The sequence below is a fragment of the Colossoma macropomum genome, unplaced genomic scaffold (assembly GCF_904425465.1).
Source record: "Colossoma macropomum unplaced genomic scaffold, Colossoma_macropomum, whole genome shotgun sequence".
Taxonomy (NCBI): domain Eukaryota; kingdom Metazoa; phylum Chordata; class Actinopteri; order Characiformes; family Serrasalmidae; genus Colossoma; species Colossoma macropomum.
In genome coordinates, this window is record NW_023494792.1 from 15794998 (window position 1) to 15819996 (window position 24999).

At 41.0% G+C, this 24999-nt stretch overlaps 1 protein-coding gene and 1 long non-coding RNA gene across 2 annotated transcripts; both read left to right on the forward strand.

Annotated features, from left to right (window-relative positions):
- The first annotated feature begins 784 nt into the window (after positions 1 to 784).
- On the forward strand, positions 785 to 5984 carry LOC118811316. The gene is made up of 3 exons (XR_005007473.1): positions 785 to 896; positions 3883 to 3951; positions 4273 to 5984. It is a non-coding gene; the product is annotated as an uncharacterized LOC118811316 (long non-coding RNA).
- Positions 5985 to 7417: 1433 nt separating this feature from the next.
- On the forward strand, positions 7418 to 21526 carry hsd17b12a (hydroxysteroid (17-beta) dehydrogenase 12a). Its single transcript, XM_036576212.1, has 11 exons — positions 7418 to 7694; positions 15006 to 15052; positions 15886 to 15961; positions 18213 to 18320; positions 18522 to 18586; positions 18863 to 18907; positions 19049 to 19083; positions 19635 to 19716; positions 20396 to 20461; positions 20581 to 20730; positions 21274 to 21526. Exons 1-11 carry the CDS (start codon positions 7514 to 7516, stop codon positions 21379 to 21381), a joined length of 963 nt encoding a protein of 320 aa, XP_036432105.1. The 5' UTR covers positions 7418 to 7513; the 3' UTR covers positions 21382 to 21526.
- Positions 21527 to 24999: the final 3473 nt, after the last annotated feature.

Sequence of the window (24999 nt, forward strand, 5' to 3'; positions counted from 1 at the left end):
TGCTCTTTTAGTGTCCTTAATAACATGAATGTAGCTGTAAAAATGTAAAACCTAACGTAACATCTACTAGTTTGAGGAGAAACCAGTTTGAGGAGAAATTAGAGGAGTTTTTGCATTGCTGTGTTCATGTTGTTTGACCGCTCTGAGTGCGACCAAGTGAGTGTGTGTGTGTGTGTGTGCATGTGTGTGTGTGTATGGTGGGAGTTCAAGCTTAAGTATATATGTATGTATGAGTATGTATGTGTGTAAGAGTGTATGTGTGTGTAGGTATGTGTGCATTATTGTGTCTATGTAAAAAAAAAAACAGCAAAAACAAAAACTTCTCTAACTGGCTGTCAGTTACTTCATATTCATTCATATGTGCAGAATAATGCCGCTATACATATATTTTTCCTCTTTTGCCTCAGAAAACAAACCTCAACCCCTCCTGTTTTGACGTCTAGAATTCATATACCTTCCTAGCTCAAAGTGCAGATACATTATATCGCTCTGCTGTGTCTGTCTGCATTGCTGCATGAAAGCTCATCTGTACGCATGAACAGACACTACTGCAACATAAAAATGATACAGTTAATAAATGTACAATGTACAAATGTCATAATAAGAGCTGGAGCCTTATAGCTGGAAGCATGCATCACATTGTAAGGCTGAAATATGAAAGCATAGTAAGTTAGTAATATGTAAGTAAAATTGTGTTTAGTTTGGAATGAGACTAATGTAAGTGAGGGTGATAAACATATTTTGATGTTCTGATCTGTTCATGTTTTCACAGGTGGTATAAAATTTGAATAAAGTGCACAAGAAGTTGGATCCCTCCTGATCAATCCACTGGTTTTTGTTCCTTACCAGTAAAGGATATTTCAGCTGCTTATTCAAAGAGAGGATGATACAGTAAGGTATTTAAACTTCTATTGTTTTAAGCCTTTGTGTTTAGAGTGGTGCAGTCTTTAGGTTTTTTCCTAGAAACTCTCGGTTCACATGAGGTTGACAAAGTTTTCTTGCGACGTCAGATCAGGGTGAACAGCAATAAGAGCTCACCGGTCTGTAATAAATAAATTCATTAAGGCTCTTAGGATTATTTACAAGTATTTTCTGGACATTGTCTTCAGTAGTTGTGATGTGACAGCTGATGCACTGTAAACTTATTACATCAATCTGTCACTAAGCTGTGTCGTAACTCCAGACTGTGAAAGCAGCTCTGTTACAGCTGTAGAATATTATTATAATTTTAGAATTGTGGTAGATATAACTGGCAGGAGGGTTTGGAGCTTTTCTGACCATGTGCTTATAGAGGAGGTGAAAAGATACAGACATACTGACTACCCTGAGTGGCCATTTCATTGTGTGGACAGTTCAGCAGCGTAGCACTGTGTGTGTGTGTGTGTGTGTGCGTGTGTGTCTGTGGTTTAGTCTATTAGGAATGTGTTTGTTTGTATTATGGTTGTGTGCACATATATAATGTGTGCATGTGTGGCTTATTATGTTATGGTGCCGTGGAGTCCAAAGGTCTGAGACTGCATCTCTCTTAATATGGGATTTTTTTTGTTTAATCCTGGAAACAAAGAACAGAAAATATTATTAATTTGAAAATTTGAAAATGAAAAGTTATGACAAGTAAAATGAAGAAGACAAAAGATTCTGCACTATTTATAGGTCATTATTCAACCGTAAGCAAATACGTGATATTAACCATGTTAAAGACTTTGTGCAAAGGGTCAGATTTTTTACTCTTATTCCTTCAGTTGTAGCAGATGAGTCTCAAGTAGTTTTGATCTACTCATCAGAGGCTTTTGTCACTGTTAGTCAGAAGTTCATGCCAGATTGAGTGCACGCTGTCATTAAATCAAAAGTCTGACAAACACTAAGAAATTCTTATGGTTAAATTTTCAAGATTAAGAGATTTAAGACTGTTATGCTGATGATGTAATTTGTAATAAAACTTAACTTTGTATTAAATTAGAAAGGAATGCAAAACAGAAGCATTTTCACTAGTGGTCTCAGAATGTGTTTGAATTTGAGTGTGTGAACATATATAGTGTGTACAAGGATGTATACATGAGTGCGTGCTCTATGACCATGTGCATATTAGTGTGTGTGTGTGTGCATGTGATGGTCCAAAGTGTGTCTGTGACATTAACCGTGCTTTGTATGAAGTCAGAGTGCATGTATATGAGTGAAAGATCATATTTGTGTGGAGCTGTGCAGTGCTGTTTGAGTCTGTATTTGTAACTGTGTGTGACTGTATATTTGTCTTTGTGTGTATCATTTGTTCCGTCACTAAAAGAGTGTGTATCAGAGTGGTTTCAGGATGTGTGGATGTGAGTTCAGGGACAGACGGAGGAGCACATGTGCTGGCTAAGATTACCGAGCTTGCTGTGAGGGAGTGCCATCATTTTAAATATGTCTGGCCTGTACAGACTTTATATTACATTTACATTTAGCTCTAGATTAATTGTTTAAATTGTGTCTTTTTGTTTTGTGTGTATGGAAAGTGAAGGTGTCTAAAAAAGGTCCCCTAACAATGTATGTAACTGACAGGCCTTGTCTGTGCTGTAGGTTTTTCCCACTGAAACAACAGTGAAAGCCTGCACCTAATATAATGCAGAAATATGTACTTTTATATTTATATTATTTATATTTATCATGCTCCCTTTCTGTTTAATCAGAGCTAGATCTGCTTCTGGCTAGGATTCTGCTTTACTGAGGCTTTTTAAAGCTCTTTCATCAGAATGTCATTCACTACTGAAAATGTGAAAATGCCATGTGCTCCATGTAGAGATCAGTGGGTTTCTATTGTGCAGGTTCGAGGAAGCATGTTCAATTATGGTTCTGTTCAAATAAGCTCTGAACGATTTCTCCGGGAACCATTAGCCATCTTAATGTCTAAAAAGGTATTTTAAAATCTGTGGCTATACTCTAAAGCTGACCCTCATATGTACTCATAGCTCAGACACAAAACATTAGCAAAATTACTGAAAACGTTCTATTGTTAATGCTAGTAAATTGGTTGGGTAGACATGCCCAGAGTAACAAAATAAATGCTTTTATGAGTAAATTGGTTGGATAGATAAGCCCAGAACTGCAGAATAACGTATGGATTATTTATCATATAAAAGTCATGGTTAGTGTATATGTAATCTCATATGTATAGTTTTCTGTGTATAAGCTTGTGAGCCGAGTATGCTTTTACAAAGAACTGAATGAGTTGCTGTAAGGGTTTAATCGAATGGGTGCAGCTATGATTCTTATATGTAAACCATGCATGCGCACATGCTCCATATCAACACTGTGGGTGTACGTATATGCACAGATGTGTGTGTGTGTGTGTGTGTGTGTGTGCGTGTGTGTGTGTGCAGAGGTGTTGATAAAACAAACTCTGAGTGTCCGTTACATGTCCTAAGTCACTAAAGTAGCACAGACTGTAATGTAAGGAGACTGTAAGATAACTGAATGAGGTAAAGTGCAGAAGGACATATTAAGGTTTAGTGAGAAAACAGAGGGGAATTGATGCAATATTATTTGATGTTTTAGATGTTCATAATAACTGTATGCAAAGTATGTGTGCGTGTGTGTGTACGTCTATATCTTTGTCTCTCCGTGTGTGTGTGTGTGTGTACGAGTATACGCCTAGGTCGGCCTGACCATGTGTGTGTGTGTATGTCTGTATCTACCTGTCTGTCAATGTGTTTGTGTGTGTGCGTTTGTGTGTAACTGCTTGACTATGTATGTGTATGTGTGTATATATGTATATATGTATATATCTGTCTGTCCATCTGTCTATTGATAACAGTGAAATAATATAATTTAATGCCTGTCATTTGGCTGATATTATTATATGCATTGATTGTGTTTTTGTATGTGTTTTGTTTCCTTTTGTGTCAGAAACTCATACTGATCATCACTCCTGTGGCTATGCATCTGTAAAAAACTGACAGTGGCCAGTGTAAGCACGTAAGTCCAAAATCTTTCTTTAATGATGATTCCACTTCATGCTGGGACTGAGTGTACGTACAAAAACCTCCAACAAGTAATAATTTAAATTTTTTAAACACAAGAATATATATTAATTGTAGATGGAAGTGGAAAAAATGTAGGATGCTGTTTTCTTTCATTTTGTGGTTAAATGTAAAATTATGAACAAATAATTCGTCCTGGCTCTGTTTATTTGATTTATTCATGAATTGAGACTGTTGATAGTTTACAAATGCAATTCAAGTGAGGCAGCAAATAGTAAACATATTCTTTCGACTTTCCTCTCTTGTTTTTTCACAGATGAGCTAGATGGGAATGAGCATGGGACATGGAGAAGTCCAGTAAAATTCGTCCCTGTCTGCTCTACACGCGCAGAGGGCAGAGGATTAATTAAGGAGCTATTTGACACCGTCAGGTATTTAATATTTAAACCTCTGTTTCTAGAGGGCTTGTGTTTGGAGTAGTTAGGGAACATTATGAACGCTATAATTTTTTTGTCAGTGTTTTAATGCATATGATGCCCTTTGAGACCATTCTGTAAAAGTAAAGTGAATAAGGCGATAACTGAGATGTGATTTAAACAATGTAGGAGGAAGTAAAAGCACTGTCGACTGTGTGAATTTGTATATTAGCGCTTACAAATTCAGGCAGCTGTGTTTGGACGTGCGCTGGACGTGTCTTTGAGTAGGCTATGTTGAATGGCAGGGGCACGTAGGGAAAAAAAGAATGCTACATGACTAGTTAGGCTGGAATGTGTGGTCTTAGCTGGTTTCATAAAGGACAGCAAAGTGGTTTGTTGGGACGTGTTATAGCGGTGCGTAAAGATGCGGCTCCGTAGCTGTGAACTGAGTATAACAGCACATGTGTAGTATGGAGATGCGTTTTTTAGGAATTAGATAAGACAACCTACACCAGACATATTATTCACACGCAGTGGCTCGTTTGAATTTTACAAGTGGTCATTCTGAGGACTCTGTTTGAGGGCTGAAGAGGAGAGTATGTGTGAGAGAGAGCCATGCAGTTCTACTGGTGAGGAGCGTCGCTGTCCATCGCTACTGGTGCTGAAATGTCCGCGCTCCGAGGGCCACGGCCACTCAGCCAAGCTCTTTACGCATATATTTTATTTACACCTATTCACTCAGACTGTACGCTATGTAAAAATAAATGTATAATTAATTTAATGCTTGCCATTGACTGTTTGGATCCGTATCGATACAGTAACTGCACATTCTTAAATAACGTCCAGGGCTTGTGTCCAGGGCACACGTTGTCCAAAAAAGTAAATTCCCTGAGAGTTACGCAAATAATTTTAAAGTGTGAATGGCACAAAAAGACGCAGAAACCAGGGGCAATGCTGAGACTTGGACATGTGAATGCGTCGATACTATAAGAGGGGTGAGAATAGGTGAACGTGCATATAGCGTTTCGGTGGAGTATCTTTGCCTTTATTAATATGAATGATTTTATTTTGCATAAAAATAGGCACACAGTGAAACACGACACACACAGTGATCACGTCTGAACGTCTGAACACACACGCGGTGTACACAATAGATAGCAGCAGCAATGTTTCCAACAATATCGTAATTTAACCGAGCCTTTTAAAATATATAATTATAATTACAGCCCACTTATTATCTAATATGTTTTATTTAGTTAAGTTAAAAATGGTGCTGATTAAATATTGTGGTTTTGAATATGCATAAATGTGTGTAGCAGTGTTTCTGTGCACTCGTGGCTCTTATGTGCAAAACAAAGGTAAAGACGTGAATAAAACCTTTTAATAACTCTGCCAGAATTTGTTTAGGCTACTGTGCGAACTGTACATTTATTTCAATGAGTGCATTACAAAATCTCATTTGTGAAAATGTGTTGTATCTTTGTATTTCTTTGGCGTCTTAACGCAGTATTGGCGACGGTGTATTATGCCTTTATCTAACATATCTAACAAAATTGCTTTTTTGCTGCCTGTTTGTTTGCTGTCGTATTGCTGATCAAATAAAAAAGCTTTTGTTTTCATACTGAGTCCTGGGTTGTGTTCTTCATTTGTGTCTCATCCTATTAAAGCACATTTCTAAAGTGTGTAGTTTTTGAACATGTTGAAGTATTTCAGTTTTCCACATACTCGTTTGTACAATTAATTATCTGAACAGGCTACAGAAAAAAGCTTTGAGAGGCAAAGAGTCACAATGTCATAGCCTGGTGAAACACTGTTGAGCTGAAATACTAAATATCAGCTGTAATATGATTTTGTTCAGAGAACCCGTGACTTTTTTGTACTAAGCAGTTTGTAAAGATTACGATTCCTGTGTTAACATGCTCGTGTTGATCTCTACACGCTTAAATTTTAGGTTATATCTCAGGTGGTGATGAGAGTGGAGTAAGAATGGCGACAGGACACGAGTGCCTTGTACAGAGCAAAAAAACTGCTGCTGCTGCTGCTGCTGCTGTGAAGGAGAGACACAGAGAGGGTCTGCTGACAGTCCTAAAACAGGCGGAAATATCTGCATGTCCGTTAATCTGACACCGTCCAACACGCTCTGTTTATAAACGTATGTGGGGGGAAAGCCTCAATGTGCTTTCATATCACGTCAGGCACTCTTTCCTAACCTTCTTCCCCAGCTCTGCTACTCTCTCCCTCACTGTTTACATAATCCCAGGCTCGCTTCCGTGTTTGTAAAAGCAAGATCCCACCGCTTCTCGCGAGGTTTCAGCAGAGGCGCGCCTGGTAATTGTAGTTTTTTGCACTCGTCAGTGGAAAACATTGAAAGTGCTGTAGAAAAGAGGGCGCACAGTATCTGAATTTCGTAGCTGGTAATAAACTGAAGGGTTTCTCAGGCTTGTGCCTGTTCTCGTCCTGCTTTTCAGTAGGTAGCAGAAAATGCCGTCATGCTCTAAATCGGTACACTTGTTATGTTATGTTTTTTTTTAATGTAGCCTATGAGTCATGGGTGAGCCAGCACCCGTGAATGAACATGAACGGCATTCCTGACACCAAATAGTATCGCCCAGAGATCACACGGAAGGCGGGAGACCAGAGGCTTCTCCGGCCAATGGGCGAAAAGCTTCATTCATAAAATAGTGGGGGCTGATAAGTCGAAAACGTGGATTTGGAGGTTTCATAATCCTGAGTGAAACGGGAAAACCTCGCTCTGAGTCACAGCCAATGGGCTCGCCCGAACGGAGGTTGCCGAGACGCTTGTCCAATCGCCGTTTGAGCCGCCGCCGCTCTGGCCCCGCCCCTCGCGGAGAGGGAATCTGATGAATGAGAGAGGAGCCCTCGTGATTGGCGCTGAAATTAACCAAAGAGTGGTAAGTTTCTGGTGGCGGATGGTAGTTTCGTCCAATGGCCGGTGGGTGTGGGTGTGCCCGGGGCGGCGAGCGAGTAGGTGGGGGGTGTGCACTTAAATCCGGCCAGACTAGTATGTTAGAGGAGTTGTGGGGGTGTGATGCCACAACCTGCTTATAAAGGGGCTCGCACGTTGTAGGCTGTGAAATCAGTGCACGTCGCCTAATTTTCGTGGGTCAGGCTGCCGTCCGCATGGAGGTGATCAGCGAGCTGGAGAAGGTACTGCCTGGGGCCGAGGCTGCCCTGCTGTGGGTCGGGGCGCTCACCACGGCCTCCCTGACTCTCTGGATCCTCTACCGGCTCCTCTCCGGCTTCAGGATATGGGTGCTGGGCAACGGAGACCTGCTCTCCCCCAAACTGGGCAAATGGGCAGGTGAGTTCAATCCGTTCATTCACAGCGGAGGAGCCCTTCAGTTCAGCAGCTGAGTCAACATCTGAACGCGACTGAGCGCTCAGCTCAAACTGACTGAACTTCGCGGATTTTGCTAGGAACTAACACTAATTGAACTTTTTGGTCATTTTTTGCCGCAACAGAGTCATTTTGTGGTTAGAGTCAAAATGTGGTTTTACATGTTTGTGGTGATAAAATTAAGTACATCTAGATTTTTCTTTTTAATTTAAGAAAAAAGCCCCGCCAGGTTAGTCTAATTGAGAAATTAAGCACTCCACGTTCACCCGAATGGTCCATAAAGAGGCGGTAAGGGTCTCAGGTTGACAGATTGCGCCATACATCCACGGATTGCGCGCACATAATCGCAGCTTCTGACTCACTGAGATGAAGTCAGACTAAATCATGGCTGGAAAAGCCAGCTGTCTAGAAACAGGCTCCCTATTTAGCCTTAATATTGGGGGTAAATCATTAATTGGAACAGTCAGTTTAATTTATAAGGTAATTATATTTACACAAACATTTTAAAGCGTAAATAATAAGAATGAGAAGTTAGAGCTCGTGGACATCACCGGTAAAGGTGACCAGAAATATTTTATAGACTTTAATTTTCCACCCAGTTCCTCCAGGGTTGCCCGTCCTGGGTTTGATCGGCCTAGCCTGACCCAGTTATCCAGTTTCCCGTCTGTGCTCAGGCGCTGCGCGTCTCCTGACAAACACGGCGTCAGTCTTTTTTTCAGTGAACGCTTCGGTGTTTTAGTGGACAGAAAAATGACTTGGTGGGTTTCTTATGGCCACGTAATCCCGACCGCAACAGCTCAGCTCATGAGGCAGGACGCTTTAGGTTGGTTTTGGCAACATGACGCAGTTTAAAACGCCAATCTCAATTATAATGCGGGTCCATACCACGTGCGGCTGCTGAGGGGAGGTTTTTTCAGAGCCGCTCGGGATAGTTTCGCTAAATGCCTGGTGGAAAATATCCCCAAAGGATAGACTTGTAGTCCGTTTACTTCGCTATAATTTTTCATACTGATGTGTATTAAAAAAAAATAATAATAATAAATGTATGACCTGGTCCTGCATTGGTAGAGAGGCAGGCTGGAGCCACCTCAGCGCTAAGCCCCCCTAGCGGCGGGTTTGGTTATGACACAGATAGAGTTAAAGAGAGGGAGCTGAGCTCGGGGTAAAAACGACGTGTGTCTTCTTCTGCTCTAGCGCAGGCTTTTAAGATTTTTGCTGCCTGAAAGCAACTCGCTGCACCTTTCGACGAGCTGTGTGCCACTTAATACCGTTTCCGAGGCGATCTGCTCGGGCCACACCCTGAAACACTGAGTCAGGGTACCAGTTTGACTCGTCTCACATTCTCGTCCAGTGAGCGTCACGTTCTGAGCTTTCAGATGCAGGTGGACTGTTGGGGTGAAATGCAGGTGCTCTGCTTGTAGTTCCTGTAGCACTGGTCCTGTCAGGTTGAGCAACAGCCGGTTTCAGGTTCCCCACGATTTCCTCATGCAGGATGACGTCTTGCCCATTGGTATTCGAATTAAATGTATTAATAGATTCAGTGGTTTCTTAACCTAATTTGAAACAATATGTGCTGCCTGCTCCTTCTGATAGATTTCGTCAAACCCAAATAGTTTTAATTTATGAGGTTGCCAAACGCAAGGGTGGTTCTTCTGCATCACCTTCAATAGCCTGTGCTCCATCCAGACCAACAAGTTTTTCCCCTCCCTGCAGGTCTTGGGAAGCAGTAAGCTGTTAGACGGAAGGTTTCCCAAGATTTTTTTAGAGCATAGAGCATAAGGTACAGATAGGCTGTTCAGCAGTGCTACACTCTCTTCTTCTTTTAACTTGGGTTATGAAAGTGAGTCATGCTGCTGCATCAGAATGTAGTATTCCCTCAGTTGTACAGGGATTCCTCATCTGCTCACAATGTTCAGGAGACCCCTGGCGGTGAAGTTTCAGCATTGCACCTCAACTTGTGAAGGTCATAAATCAATGAATGCTTCCTGTGCTGTCATGATTGTCTCATTTACAGCTTTGTAAATGAACCTCACCTTTACACAGTGTGATTATAGATGTTGAACTTACTTTAACTATTAAAGCAGTTTAAATGTAGTTATTGGTTCTACCTTATTGCAGAAGTAAGGCCGTGTGAGGGTGAGGTGTGTAGCCACTCTTTAGAGCATATTTGTGTGAAGAAGATAACTGCCGTTACATCATGCGAGTCTCGTACAGACATGCGAGTCTTCAGTTGAAGCCCACCCCCACTCTATTTTCCTTCACATGTCGTACTGTATCACAGATTATATAAGGATGCCTATGTCCAATTGGGTTTGTTCATATCCCCCCACCCATCTGGGGGTTGAAAGTCATGTTCGGTGTAAGACTTTGTGTGTTTGGGTTCTTTTTTTAGAAGGGAGGGTTGGCTAACCTCAACTTTGAGGACAGTATTAGTTCAGAATAGGTTACCATTCTCTCTGTGGCCTCTGATTGGTGTTTTGTATTGGCTCGGCCCTTATAAGTAACATACTCTAATTCCCCTAAATGTATGTTGTACGCTAACCCTTGTAATATTGAATCAGTTAGCATGCTTTGTGGTAGCTGCAGTACAGTAAGTATAGGGATTATACAGGCTTTAGATGTTCATAGGAAAGTTCTAATTTTGTCACTGTTGCAAGGACTGCTTTTCGTCTCACTTTTGCTAACTCAAACAACAACACACAAACGTTGGAGCATCAGCTGTTTGAAGCTGTGAAAGAGGGATAGAGGAGAAGTTCTGTAGTTTGTGAATAGCTGAATTCCCATTCATAGCAGGCCAAGGCACATGTGAATGAAATGTATTCCCCTGTGTCTGTAAGTGAGTGAATGTCAACTGTGTGCGTGTTTCTGGCTGCATGTTTGTGAATGTGCAGGCTTGGTGTGCTGTGAATGGTGACAGTGTGACTGGCTCCTGTGCTGTGGAGGCGGAAGGGCTCAGAGATAGAGGGGGGGTGCGGCTGGGGGGCTGCTATTAAACAGAGTGGAAGGGGGGGGCTTCTCAAAGAGAGCACTGCCATTCATGTGACCAACACGCTCGTTGCCACGTGCTGCAAAGGGATACTGGGTAAAATTGCAGCCCCTCCCCTTCTCTCTCCTCCTCTTCTTTTTCTCTCCGTCTGAGCCTCCATCTCGCTCTGTATCTCCATCACTAAAGTGTCTCTCTCTCTCTCTCTCTCTCTCTCTCTCTCTCTCTCTCTCTCTCTCTCTCTCTCTCTCTCTCTCTCTCTCTCTCGCCCGCCCCCCCTACCCCTCCCTCCCTCCCTCTCTCTCTCCCCCCCTACCCCTCCCTCCCTCCCTCTCTCTCTCCCCCCCTACCCCTCCCTCCCTCCCTCTCTCTCTCCCTCTCTCCCGCTCGCTCACTTGTTTGCCCTCCAAGACCCCCTCCCTCCCTTTTCTCTTCTCTGTCACGACTCAGTCGCTTTTATTTATTTATTTACAGGAAAAGGGAATCTTCCATCTGGCATTTCCCTTCTGAAATCAGTTTATGCACTTTGTTGCATTAATATTACACTTTGTCCATAACCCCTTCCAAATGTTTGATTTAGCTGGGCGTCTAATACATTAGATGCCTAATTGGACAGAGATATATTTTAATAACAGTATGGATAAAAAGGCAAATGGGGTGAAACCCATGCACATTCTCACTATTGTAGTGTCTAGCTTAAGCTGTCATCTGTTTTTTGTTTGCTTGTCCAAATCTGACACTTTCAGGGAGGCTGTACCTGACAGCAGGAATGAAAATTTATGCAAAAGCAGTCACCTTGGTGCCCCTGAACAGGTTCTTTACAGCCTCGCTATACCTGTTCTTCAAGCCTGCGTGATGTGTAGGGCTTTCACAAGGCAAACAACTATTCTTAAGAGTCCCTGCCAAGACTGCATCTTCCCCATAGAAATAGCAGTGCAGCTTTTTATAAACCCCATATTTTTGGTCTATTCTAATTTTGGTTTTTCGCAGAAGAGAAAATGGGGTTGGGAAAGGAGGAGAACTATTGATATATATATAAAACGTGACTTCTCGGTACTATTTCTGACATTGCCTCTTAAAAAAACTCCACCTTTTTATCTGAGTAGCGATGCTATTTTGGGTGCTGAACTGCTCTGCTGTGTAGTTTTTCTCCTGGCCATGTGACAGGCCTATGCTATTTAAAGCGTGATCTGCTGCTTTGGGGAGTGGGAGGAGGTGCAGGAGTGGGTGTTTTAGCATTCTGCAGAAAAACTGAGCCAAAGATGGACGAGCTCATTCCTTTTTTTTTTTCTTTTTTTTGGTGGGGGGTTGGGTTTGGAGGGAGGTGAGGGGGGATGCGACAGATTGCATACAGTAAGATCCTGTTTGAGAGTCATGAGTACACCTTATATAATACACCACAGATCTAATCAAGCTTTATTATATGGTTTCTATTTGTGTACAACCAGTGTGCCACAGAATTCCACAGTGATGTACGAGCCAGTTCATCACGATGTTTCCTTTTAGGTAGAGGAGAATAAGTGGAAATGCCCTGTTGAATAGAGCAGAATTCTGCAGCAGGGCTTCGAGTGCTTTTCTGGCACTAATGTAGTGCAGCAAGAGCTCCATGGTGAGCTGGGTTGCTGGGGAAAGCAGAGTGTGGGTGGGGTGGAGGGGTTTGAGGGGGAGGGATGGAGGGAGGGCAGCATGTTGTTGGTATTCAGGTGTAGTGGCTGTTCCAGACGCAGCAGCTATTTTTACTCACTCCGCTGCTTTTTTTAGCTTAGGAAGATTGAACGGGAGCAGGGCCAGTGCGCCTGTGCGATGCTGGGACAGTCCATATTTCTGAATGTGATGTTCGTGAGCAGACCCAGACGACCTCGTCTGCACAGCCTTTAAAGCTGACAAGTATGGGGGGGAATGAGAACTGAGTTAATCACAGAATTACTGATTTCTTCTCATAAGCCCCATTTTCACTGGTGTTTAATGGCCAGTGTAGCCCCTCCTGTTGCACCTATCCTTTCTCTTATTGTCTCCACTGGTAGAGAGAGTTGTGCACTCGCACACATGAATGGAGGCTCAGCTTTTTGTATGCAGCGTGCGAATCATGTCCCTGGTCGAGCGTCAGTGCTTCTCGTAGTACTCACGCAGCAGCTTGCGTAGATCCTCTCCATGGCACTGCTCACGTGAGGGCAATTAAGCCCTGCCGGGAACGCTGGTGTGGGCTTGGCTAGGGGGAGGCTTCCATTAGAGCAGTTTCTTTTGGATTTTTATTGACTTGTATAGATCAGTATAGTTTTTGTTTTTGTTTTGAACTGTTAATAACAAATAGAATACATTTGTCCATTTAAATTGATTTAAGTTGAAGTGATGAATGGTATCACTAATCATCAAAGCCATGTTGTGTACACTCTCTTTAATATGTGTTTTTTTTTTTTTTTTTCAGGGGTTCTTTAGTAAAGGGAATGGTTCTATTTAGAATCATAACCGTTTCATGCTTAAATGGTTCTTTGCGTGGTAAACTAGTTCTTCAGATTGATGGAGAATGTGTTGTATGTAATTTTATATAGAACCTTTTTGAGTGGTTCTGCTATTGTTACAAGCTTAAGGGCATAAAAAGAGCAGAACCCTTTCTGGTGCTATATATATAACCATTTTCAAAAATGTTCTATATGGAACCATATACAACACATTCTCCATCAATCTGAAGAACGATTTCACCATGCAAAGAACCATTTAAGCATATAATGGTTGTTTATAGAAATTATGGTTGGTAATTAGACCTTTATGCTTCTTTATTTTTAAGTGTTGAATAAGGCATGGCTGAGGTTTAAAGGAGTCAATCTTGTGACCTAACCTGACCAACAAACTCCTCTTCTTGTGAGCATTGTGGTGTATTGAGACTTTTGACCTTACATCATGTGCCTATATTCCTCTATACATGAAAATATGCAACTGTGTGACCTTAAATTCCTGTAGCTCTGACCTGTCAAATTGAGCAATGTTTACAGGAACCAATCTGCACAGGAATGCTGTATGTGCAGAATCCAATGTACTGATGCAAGACCAAGATTTTAACCTTGATTTCACTCTGTAACCACAAGAATGTTATGTAGCCAGGACTGTTCACCTGGCAGGTGACAATTTTGGTGATGAATCTACTGATTAAATGATTTTACAAGCTTCATAAGCTTGAGTTTCATCTCTTTGTCCTAATAAAGTAAATGGAAGATCTGGATTGTAAGCAGTGTTTAATATTCACAGTGGTACATACAAACTCCTTGTTTACCTATTCCCTGCAAGTTTGATGCTATACTGTTCTCTGATTGTAATAGCCTCAAAATAATTTTTTTCACACTTGCAGCTCCTGATCAGATTTCAGTGCAGTGGAGCCCATTGAAGTTTTTCGAGCCAGAGAGCGTTTGATTCTTAACATGGGTTTAAAAATAGCTAGTGAATCGAGTTCTCCCTCTTCATCCCTTGACTTTGCGCAGTCTCCCTCTCTCCTCCTCTCCTCTTGTTTCTATTTTTGGCAGTCCCTAGGATCCCTCCTCACCCCTCCCTTTCTGTTGGGCTCTACGGACGTCATCACTCCCCTCCCTCCCTCCCTCCTTTCTTTTCTCTCTTTTTAGCCGACAGCTTTGCTCTAGTGAATGACCGCTGCCTGGATCAGTCTTTCACCAGTTGAGTGTTAAGTGTGAGCAACATGGCAAATACTGCATGTGTCCCTTTTTGATTTTGTCTCCACAGCTTTCAAAATGAATAAGTGAATGAGTACAGTGAACCTGCATTTTCATGTTACCTCCTCCTCTTAAATGCAGCCACATTGTGGAAAAAGATGGAGGCCATTGGCTTAAGCCAAACTACAGACAGGAATTACCAAAAACAGCTTTACAGTCACACCAGAATTAGCTCAGTATTTTAATAAAGTACAGGAAAGCTATTTACCTGCTATGCATTTTGTTCAAATTGTTCCAGGACTAAAACCGCCTTGCCAACTGTAGTGATTCTGATTGGACCTGCATCTTCTCACTCAAAGATGGCAATGCAACCTGGAGCCAATGTGACTGGCTTTTTCAGGCTTTTATTTCAAGGCCTTCATAGCATGTCTAGTGTAGTGAAAGTGGCTCAGGAGTTGTGGCCTATGCCAGATGCATCCAGAAATCTGTCTTCTCATTTGTTTGACAGAGGTGGCTAATCACAGCCTTGGCCTTTAAGAAATATGTTTAAAGTAAAGCATTTCAACCTCTGTACCTGTGTGTGAGGAAAATGTTCATTTCTCCTGACCTCTTCCTCTCCATCTTCTTTTCCAGTGGTGACGGGAGCCACGGATGGAATTGGGAAATCCTATGCGGAGGAGGTAAGGGTTCCTCTACTTATTTATTTCTCTCCCTCCACGGAAAGCACAGTGACTCATCACAGGAGATGGGTTTCTCTCCGAGGCCACGGGAGGGAGGGCGACTGGAGCACTGCTCATGAAGAAGAGGCCTCTCTGCTTACATGCCAACATATACTTTCAAGAAGTCTCAAACAAATTTCTGAAGTTGTTGCAAAATTGTTTACTTCATCAAAAATGCTAGACATTTGGCGTTAGTGTGTTAATGTAGCTGAATGAACATGCCAAGGGCAGGTTACTTGACCAAACATGAGCTTATGATGAATAGAAACTAATAACCACCAAACAGTGTGGTGTTATTGGCATAATGGTAATGGTACCACCCAACATTAGCAGTTTGGGTTGGACTTTAAGCTGAATTCTGGGCAGAACACATCTAAGCTATGAAAAAGCATAAAGGGGATCTATCCATAGTTGTAAGCCTCCTATAACATTGCTGTCCAAAAAAAAAAGGCAAGTATCTCTCTTTTAATTTTATACACAATTTGAGCACAACAGCAGCCCTTTACACTGTGTAAAAATGTAATGATGAACTGACAAATAGAAAAGCTCAAATTATTAGAACAAAGTCTCTTTGAATTCACCTCCACTAAATGTAAAGAACATTTTGTTTTCTCCTGTAAAATTTCCATTTAGATGATACTTGTGTTTTCCTTTTGGACAGCAATGATCTGCTGTATTTGATTGTTTGAATTCAATACCTTTTAAGTTAGTAAGTAGGTTTGTCACAGTTGGGTAAATGCACATGATGTAATTTGTAGGGTTATAGAATTTCTGATTTATTTCATGTTTTACAGCTTGCTCGACGAGGATTCTCCATGATGCTCATCAGTCGCTCTCAAGAGAAGCTTGACGACATTGCAGGGTCCCTCGGTGTGTATTTCTTTTAATTATTATTATTTTTTTTATAGTTTGTGCATCCTCCCGCAAACACACACATGCGCACCTGAGTGAACGAACCAGAACCCCTCTCTAACTCTCTGAATGACGGACAGTCCTCCTAATGTTAATGAAGCAGAGTTTATTTTTAGTGCTGTCCTGAAAGGCGGGGTGGGGGGCCTGGAGAGCTGACTGGCCAGAGAGCTAATGCAGCCTGGCAGGAGCGCACAGTCTAGGCACCACATGGAGCTCCAGGTGCCCTTTGTGCATCTCCTCCAAAAGAGGTCCCATTGACACCTAGCCTAGGCCTGTGATGCAAACACATACATTGGATATTCCCTAATGAAATATAACGAATTTTCACTACTTCTGCCCACCATCCAATTGGAAATTTAAGATGCGCTCAACTTTTCAGCTTGACCACGGAAACTCCTTCAACACTTTGTCTGGAGCCTGTCTGAGCCTATAGTCACTGTCATTTCTAAACCATGCAACTGTCTAATCAATTTTTTTAAACCATTTGAAAATATTAGCTGCCTTTAACCTTATGAATGTTTCATGACCAATGTGGAGATGTGACGTTCTGTTACAACAGTAATATGGGGATAGGTGGTCTAATCCCACCATCTTCACTCTTTAGAGTTAAGGTACCACTTTATAATTCCTCTCCAGCTGAATATTATTGTTGTTGTCCCAGGCCCCCCTACCCCTCCAGCCCATAAACATTTTTTACATTCACTCCCATCCCTGTAAGACTTGCAATCCTTTCTGATGACTGTCGTCATGGAAATTTTCGGGGTTGAGAGCACGGGGTGTAGGAAGATGAGGATCTCCGTCTAAACGCTCGTTGACGTCTGCACCCCTCCCCGCTGCACACCCTTTGATTCGCTTTTGCACGTAGCCAGACTTTCATGCTTCTCATTGTCCCTGTTTTCGTAGTGGCCATTGCTTTTGATGGCTTTTTTTTAAAGTACTGTTTCTGAAACAATAACTTAGAATCTAGTTTTTCTGTTAGATGCACCAGTCTAGTCACTCTTTCACAGAGCCTGCCCTGCTTTTTCTGAATGGGAGGGTGCAGTCGCTATGGACTTTGCCAGTTCACTTGAGCGCTCTCTCTCTGCCACTCCCTCTATCTCAGTAGGCTGAATGAAGAGGGACTGTGTGTGTGTGTGTGTGTGTGTGTGTGTGAGAATGGTGGGGCCTTCTCTTTCCCTGGTGAAGAGATGTAATTCTGGCCCCTCTTGTGCGTTCTCTGAATAATTAATTAATACAGCCTTTACTCCATGTGTGTTTAAGCTCTAAATCATTGTTGGTTCCTCTTATTGGAATATCAGCAAAGGTTTTATTTGTCTGTAGACAAACCTGAGCAAATTTCCAACATCCAAGTTTTCTAGGGTTTGTGGCATCTTACTTTATGTACTTTTGTTTTATTCCTCCTCAGCGGGTGTTTGAGAGAGAGGAAGAAATAAAGCAGCTGGTGGAAAAATGGAAAGGGGCTCTGCATCTACCAGCCTGCCATAACCACAGTCGTGCTGAAGTCTCACCGAAAGGAGGGAGGGGGGGAGCGGGGGGTTATGGGTAGTCACGAGCTGGGTCTCTCCCTGCCAAACCTGGCATTCTCTGCTCACGCCTCAACCAAATGCCCTGGCAATGCGTGGGCTTGGAGTCACCAAGACCACTTTGCTACAGTCACGAAGCTATTTAAAGCTGGAAACCTTCACTCAAAATAGATTTCATATTTGCTAACATAATAGTCCTATTAAATCATGTTCACTGGCCTGCAGTTCCCCACCCCAAAGCCAGCTCTGTCTCCATTGTGCCTCCTCAAATAATGGCACTCTACACCGTGATAGATCAGAGGAATTTTCCTCTCATAACTCCCTCGAACAGGGTTCAGACAAATGAGTCTTTGGACAATACATTCTAATTGCTGCAGGCATGTCAGCTGAAGTAGAGGAGGGGTGTAGGAAGCAGAGTGGCTCATTTCTTGATGCACAGCTCCCCCTGCTGTCCAAAACAGCCCATTCTGAACCACCAGTGTTGTCCTCTGCAAGCTATTTTTAGTACACTGGCAAAGAATGGAACTCCTGCAATAGGAAAGTCAAAGACGATGTTCAGAACAAGAAAGGCTGATTGTCTCATATGTAGAATGTGTTCTTCCACACAGTGACCTACAGGTGCTGCTTAATGAACATGTCATATTGTCAAAAATGTCAAACTGATAATTGTTTAATTTGTCTCACAGAAAGTCGCTTTAAGGTGGAGACGAAGACAGTTGCTGTAGATTTTGGTAAGATTGACATCTATCCAAAGATTGAAGCAGCACTTGAAGGCCTGGAAATTGGAGTCCTTGGTGAGTTTGGATTCGCTTGAACCTTAATTTTTGCTTTATTATTATTTTTTTTAATATTCTTTTGTATATTAAATTGTATTGAAAGTGTTTGCCTGGTTTGTTTTCATACTGGGAAGATTTTCTCACTTTCTACAGTGTGATGTTTCATTAGATCTTTTTTCCATTTCCAATATGATGTAAACCTTTTCCTTTTCCTAACAGTGAACAATGTTGGCATCTCTTATCCGTACCCTGAGTTCTTCCTGCACATCCCTGATCTGGACAATGTGAGTAAGAATTATGATACACTTATGGTGTATAATCTTAAACTTGCTGATTTGTTTAATGTTTAGTGCTGAGGCTACACTCAGATCTCAGAGTTCTTTGGAGCAGAAAAACTGCATTTTGTTCCCTAAAGCCCTAAACAACCATTCAGTGGACACTTCATCTGGTGTTTCCACTATTTTTGTCTGCAAACTTAATAGGTCCTCAGTAGTTTAATTACTGACAAGTACTTATAGTTTTCTTGTTGTCTCACACCCATGATCTCCTTTCTTTTTTAGTTCATTAACACAATGATCAACGTTAATATCACTTCAGTGTGCCAAGTAAGTATTTCCATTTACGTCTGCCGTTTCAAAGCAAATTAAAAACTCCTGTGTCTAATTTAATGTTATTTTAAATCATTTTGGCCATGTACTCCTCCATTTACTGCTATTCTGTAGTAATGTTTCTGAATCTCTCATCAGATGACTCGTCTGGTGTTGCCCAGAATGGAAGCTAGGTGAGTCCTAGGAATCCTCTTAAAACTAACTAAGCATTGAGTATAAGAGTTAAAAGCAAGTTGAAATTCCTAATCATTAAAATTGAAGATAATACAAAAAGCATTGTAGTAAAGATATCTGTAAAAACCTTTACTTACTGTCCACCATTTACCCCCACCCCCCCCTCCCCAATTTCCCACACTCTTTTTGCAAAATTGGAAATGGCTTGCCAAGCTGAGTAACAAATGCATTTCCCTGATTGGCCCTGGAGTCACACATGACTCAATATAGCCAATCATGGAGCTGGGAAAATTTTGTACAAATGGGACCAACCTCAGCTCTCTAAAGCATGCTACTGCAGCTGCAGGGGTACTGCGTGAGAAAGCTGGTGCCATGGCAACACACAAGGCGATCATAATTAGTTTGTGTGTGTGGTGTGTGTGTTGTCGTCAGTCTGTTATGGCGCTGTCAGGGTGTAGATTCTTGTTTTTAGCCTCTCTGGTGGGCTTGTTCAATGTGATACTTACTTTGGCTGAGCACAGTAAGCTATAACTCATTCTGTCTTTTTCAGAGCTAAAGGTGTTGTCCTCAACATCTCTTCTGCCAGCGGCATGTACCCAGTTCCACTGCTGACTGTCTACTCCGCCACCAAGGCAAGTGGATCCCCATCTCCACAACCCTACTTGCATATCTGATCACGGCAACTTCCATTGATGAGTTCATGGTTAATATCAGTGGTTGCCAAAGTCATTCCTGGGGACCCCAGGCTCTGCAGTTTTGTTTTCCATACTCTAACGCACCTGTCGCAGCACATAAGTGGCTTGTTAATTTTAGTTGAATTGAGCTGAATCAGGCATAGTAGATACAGGAAAACACATTTGTGTATGGGGTTTACAGAACAGGGACTGGGAGCCTTGGGTTCCATGTTAACCTTATTTAGAGTAGTGGCTCACAATCCTGGTCCTGAAGTAACTCTACCCTGCATGTTGTAATGTTCTCCTAGCTCTAATGCACCCAGTTCACCTCAGGTGGAACTTGTTCACCTAAATATCGGTCCCATGCAGAAAAGAGAAATTTTTATATATGTATTTTTTTTTGTTATTGGGTGTGTGTGTGTGGGTGGTGTTGTTGTTGGGTGTTGTTTTCAACCAATGCAATTCTGATATTAATATTCATCCCTATTAGAGCAGGGAGGCTGGAGTCCAACATAGTTTGGCAATTTCCTTACTCGATCATACCAACTAAACTTTGGACTTGACTGTATAGATTAATAATCTACTACCTATGATAAGTGAATTTTTAAGTTTAAAAATTTTACAACTTGTATTTTAGGCTTTTGTTGACTTCTTCTCCCGCGGACTCCAAGCAGAGTACAAGTGCAAGGGGCTGATCATCCAGGTCAGATTTTTTTCATCTCACTTTCTACAACAGATCAGTTTCACTAATAGTATTATTTGGGGTTCTGGTTGCAGCCCAGAAGGATAAGTGTCTGGTCTAAAAGTCTCTTAATTCTGCAGAGTGTGCTGCCTTTCTTTGTGGCCACCAAGATGACAAAGATCAGGAAACCCACTCTGGACAAGCCCACTCCTGACCGCTATGTAGCTGCTGAGGTGACCACTGTGGGGCTGCAGGACCAGACCAATGGTTATTTCCCCCATGCAGTCATGGTAAGAACAGGACTATTTTCACATATACCACCAGCCTACAGGCCTTGATTCAGGGCTACCCTGTATATCTTGCATTTGTTTAGAGTTGTGCACGTCCTCAGAAATGAATGCGATGTGTTCAGAAGATGCAATACCAACATAAACGGTGGGGGCAGTATACCACAATGTGACGTAAGCATCTGACTGAACAAACCATGACAACAGCCATTTCTGACATCTGTTTCTGTTGTCTTCAAGATGAACAATCAAACTCTCTTCAACTGTCTCTGTTTATTGTTGTGCAAAATCAGAAGTAGTAGCTCAAGAAGGATTTCTGCCAGCAAGGCATCTTTTAGCAATGATCTGCCCTCTGGTGGATATAGCTTTGAACTGAAGTATGTGAACAATTCAACTTGTGTAGTAGCTGTATGTATACACATCTGTGTAGTTAACTTAAGAATTAAATGGGTCTTTTATCTACATGTGATGGACAAAAAAACAATTCACCAGGCCTTTGTTTTGATGTAATTTATTTCCTAACTGTCCTTTTTGTGTGTCTTGCAGGGATGGTTGACCACTGTTCTGGTTCCCATCAATCTGGTCATTTACTTTGGCATGCGCATGAACAAGGCTCAGCGTGGTGGCTACCTCAGGAGGAGAAAGCTGAGATAGTTTGCAGTGATGACCTAAAAGGAAAACGACTTGACCAACAACCATGTCCTTTCATTCCTATCAGCTTAGTTTGGATATGACTGCCTGACATTTGTATCAGTGTTTGAATAGTTTTGCGTGGAGGCTTTGAAGTACTGCCCCAGTGAAGATCTTTTTTTTATATATATATATATATAATATATATATATTATATATATATATATAATATTTAAGAGCTACTGACCGCACAGATGTCCCACTGACACATCTTGAAATGAAGTAGTTCAGACTCTGCCTTTAACTTGGTGAGCATTTCTTTATTATTTGCTTGTTTGATTTGGGAGTGGGGGTGTAGCTTTCTGTACAGGGTCTAAAGAGTGCTGCACTGGTGCATGGAGGGCTCACTTTTCACTGCTGTTGTAAGCAGAGGGTATGTGAATAGAAAGTGGGTTTGATATACATATATGAAAATATGTATATAAAAGCCACTCATGCACCTAGTTTGATGCTCAGTGATGCCAGTTCCCTGTCGTGTTTGTTTACAATCAATAAGAAGGTAAATTTACAAAATGAATATTTTCTTCAGTTCCTGAATGATCAGATGAGTATTGGCTTTTTATCCTTTTTTACATTTTGTACCATTTATTACTACTTTTGTATTTATAAAAATGGTGGTGGGCTTTTTGGTGTTTTATACTACATGTTAATGCAACTAGATGCAATGGTGCTTTTTGTTTTTTTTATAAAGAGCCACTTTGGACACACACATACTGTCAATCTCTGATCAGTCTGAATGTGCCTTACACTAATATGCAGGAAACTGGTTATGGTTATTATAAGGAGACCTTTACATGCACTTACTGGCCTTCTTTTATTATTATTAAATTAAAGTTCCACCAAAGAGTAGACCATGCCATATAGAATGTATGTATTTTTATAAGATCTCTGTATGATTTGTTCGGACCAAAGCCAGTTAAATGGAAATGCTCAGGTATTGCACCAGATAGAAAACTTGAATTTTTACATTCCAAGCATATTTAAGCTCAGAAAACAATTATTGCCTTTGTTGCTTTATCCATGTATGCTTGTTTGTCAATAAAATTGTCTATCCAATGAAAGTGTGTGGGGTGTTTTTTTTTTTTTTCCTCCAGGAAATGGGTGTGCAATTATGTGTTTTTTATTATTTAGCCTCTAAATCACTCCAATAATTCAGCAGAGAATTTAAAATGTATATGTTGAACGGTTCACTATGCTGGATGTTACAATGAACCTGTGAAAACTGGGACACTGTTTTTGGAAATTGTTTCCTCTATGAACTGAAACAGGTTGAGGCAGCTGGTCACTTGATTTAGACTAGGTGGCACTTAGTCCAATTTACCAATTTACAAAACAAAAAGAAAAATTCTTTATGGTTAAAAATAGTTTTTATTTTTTTTTCTTGAGTTTTTGTCTAATTCATTAGATATTTGTTAAGCTAATTAATGAATTTTGTGTGACAATTGCTTTACTTTAAAATAATCAAGAGAAACCTATGTGTATGTACTCGATGACTGTTAGCACTAGTAAAATCTTTAAATACTTTACACATGTACCTTATTGTTATTAAGAATTATCAAAATTAATTGTGGATACCCATGAAGAGCATACTGCATAAATGCATTTGAAATTTATAATTTAATTAGGTTTTAATATTGTCATTTTTGTAAATGCTTCAACATGTCTGACATTTAAAATTTGTTACAAATTGTTTATCTATAATGGTGTATTGACATTTTGAAATACTTAAATAATTCAATACTTAAATATTCATTTAGATCTCTGCCTTTTATGCACAAATGGATAGAGTAAAAAAAATGATATCGAAAATCATCTGTATCTACAGATAAATTCTTATTTAAAAAATTGGCATCGGACAGATGTTTACATGTGACCAATACTTAAAACAAAAATCTAATTTATTTATTTTTGTATTCCAGGTTACCACAATTTTTAGGTGATGCTGGGCTACTGTGCTTGGTTTTGTATTTTATTAATTTCACTGCACTTGTAATTCACATCTTCTCTCTTCATAAAGCTAATCCAGGTGGATCTAGGCCCATTTTTTACATTTTAAAAATATTTATATATGTTTATGTATCAGCATTGTCAGATATGTACATGAAAAATACTGGATATCGATGCCCACAATTGACTATTGCTAAGCTTTTCATACACTGGCAGCATGCCTTATTTACTCTGGGACTATGGTATCACACAGGTGCAATGACCAGATGACCTCTCCTAATGTGTCTTCAGCTTTACTGTGAATGGGTCAAAGAGGGGAGCCCACAGAACATGGGTGTCCAGGCTTATCCACAAAGGGCTCATATGGCTGCAGCTTTTTATTCCAAACAATCTGAAACAGACCTGACTGTACTTGTTAAATCAGTTGGTCTCAGGCTTCAAGTAATTGATCATGTGTGCTCCTGCTTTGCTAAAATGAAAACATGCAGCCACACTTTTTATTGCAAATATATGCCTAGAGGCGGGCAATGTGATGATATTTCATCGTTATCATGATAAATTTGGTCATCGTGATAAACAGTATGCTTTTGTAAGCATATCCAACTCAAAGAACACTGACCAACTGCATGTTTCATTAAAAAAAGAAAGCATTGGCTCCTGAGTGGCACAACTGTCTAAGCGTTGACCCTATCATCAGGAGATCGCAAGTCTGATCCCTGGTGATGCTACAGCCATTCATAGCCGGGAGTCCACGAGAACACAGTTGGCCTCGCTCTCTTTGGGTGGGTAGGATGAAGATGACATAACAGAGCTGGTGGTTAGCGCTCTCCTCTGAGCGCGTTCAGCTGTCCAATGATGTTGCATTAGTGGCAGTTCAAAAAGATGTGGTGGCTGGCTTCACAAGACTCGGAGGAAGCTTGTGCTAGCCTTCACCCTCCTAGTACTGGTGGTATCATGTGATTGTGGCAGATCTGACCAGTGGGTAGAATTAGACATGACCAAAATGAAGAGAAAATTGGAAAAAAAAAGTAAAAAAAAATAAAAGTCTTCATACTTAGTGCTGTTTAATGGGATTTAGTGAAGCACAATATGTGAGGCATCACACAAAAGTCAATGGCTGCTTTTAAATGTGATACTACTGGTGTAATGTGTGTGTGCCAAAATGCTATGATAGGTATTTTGCATGGATTGCCCACCCATAGACAGCCCTGCTGTAGACCATCCTGAGAGCTCACTTTACCTTCTGTGTGTGCCCTGAGGCTTGAGTTTGGTTTTAGACTGCCATTTTAGTTCGGCAAATAAAGATGCAATCCGAGATATATATATATAGCAACAGAAAATTCACTGCTGAAGTACCTCAATTTAAAACTCATATCCCTATCAATTGTCAAGAGGGTTTTACGGGCCAATTCAGGTATCAGAACAAAAACAAAATCACGTCCCACTGAAAATCCATAGCTGTCTTAAATGCTGCTCCTTTGAAAACGCAACGTTAATTCATTTTATTTAAATACATATTCATTATATTTGTTGTGACCGGTATAAGGCAGGTTACTCTGGTACGTGTGCTGGATGATAATGTAATTTATACACCTGACGCTGCTGACCAGAACTAGGTAGGAACTATTGTGCAGA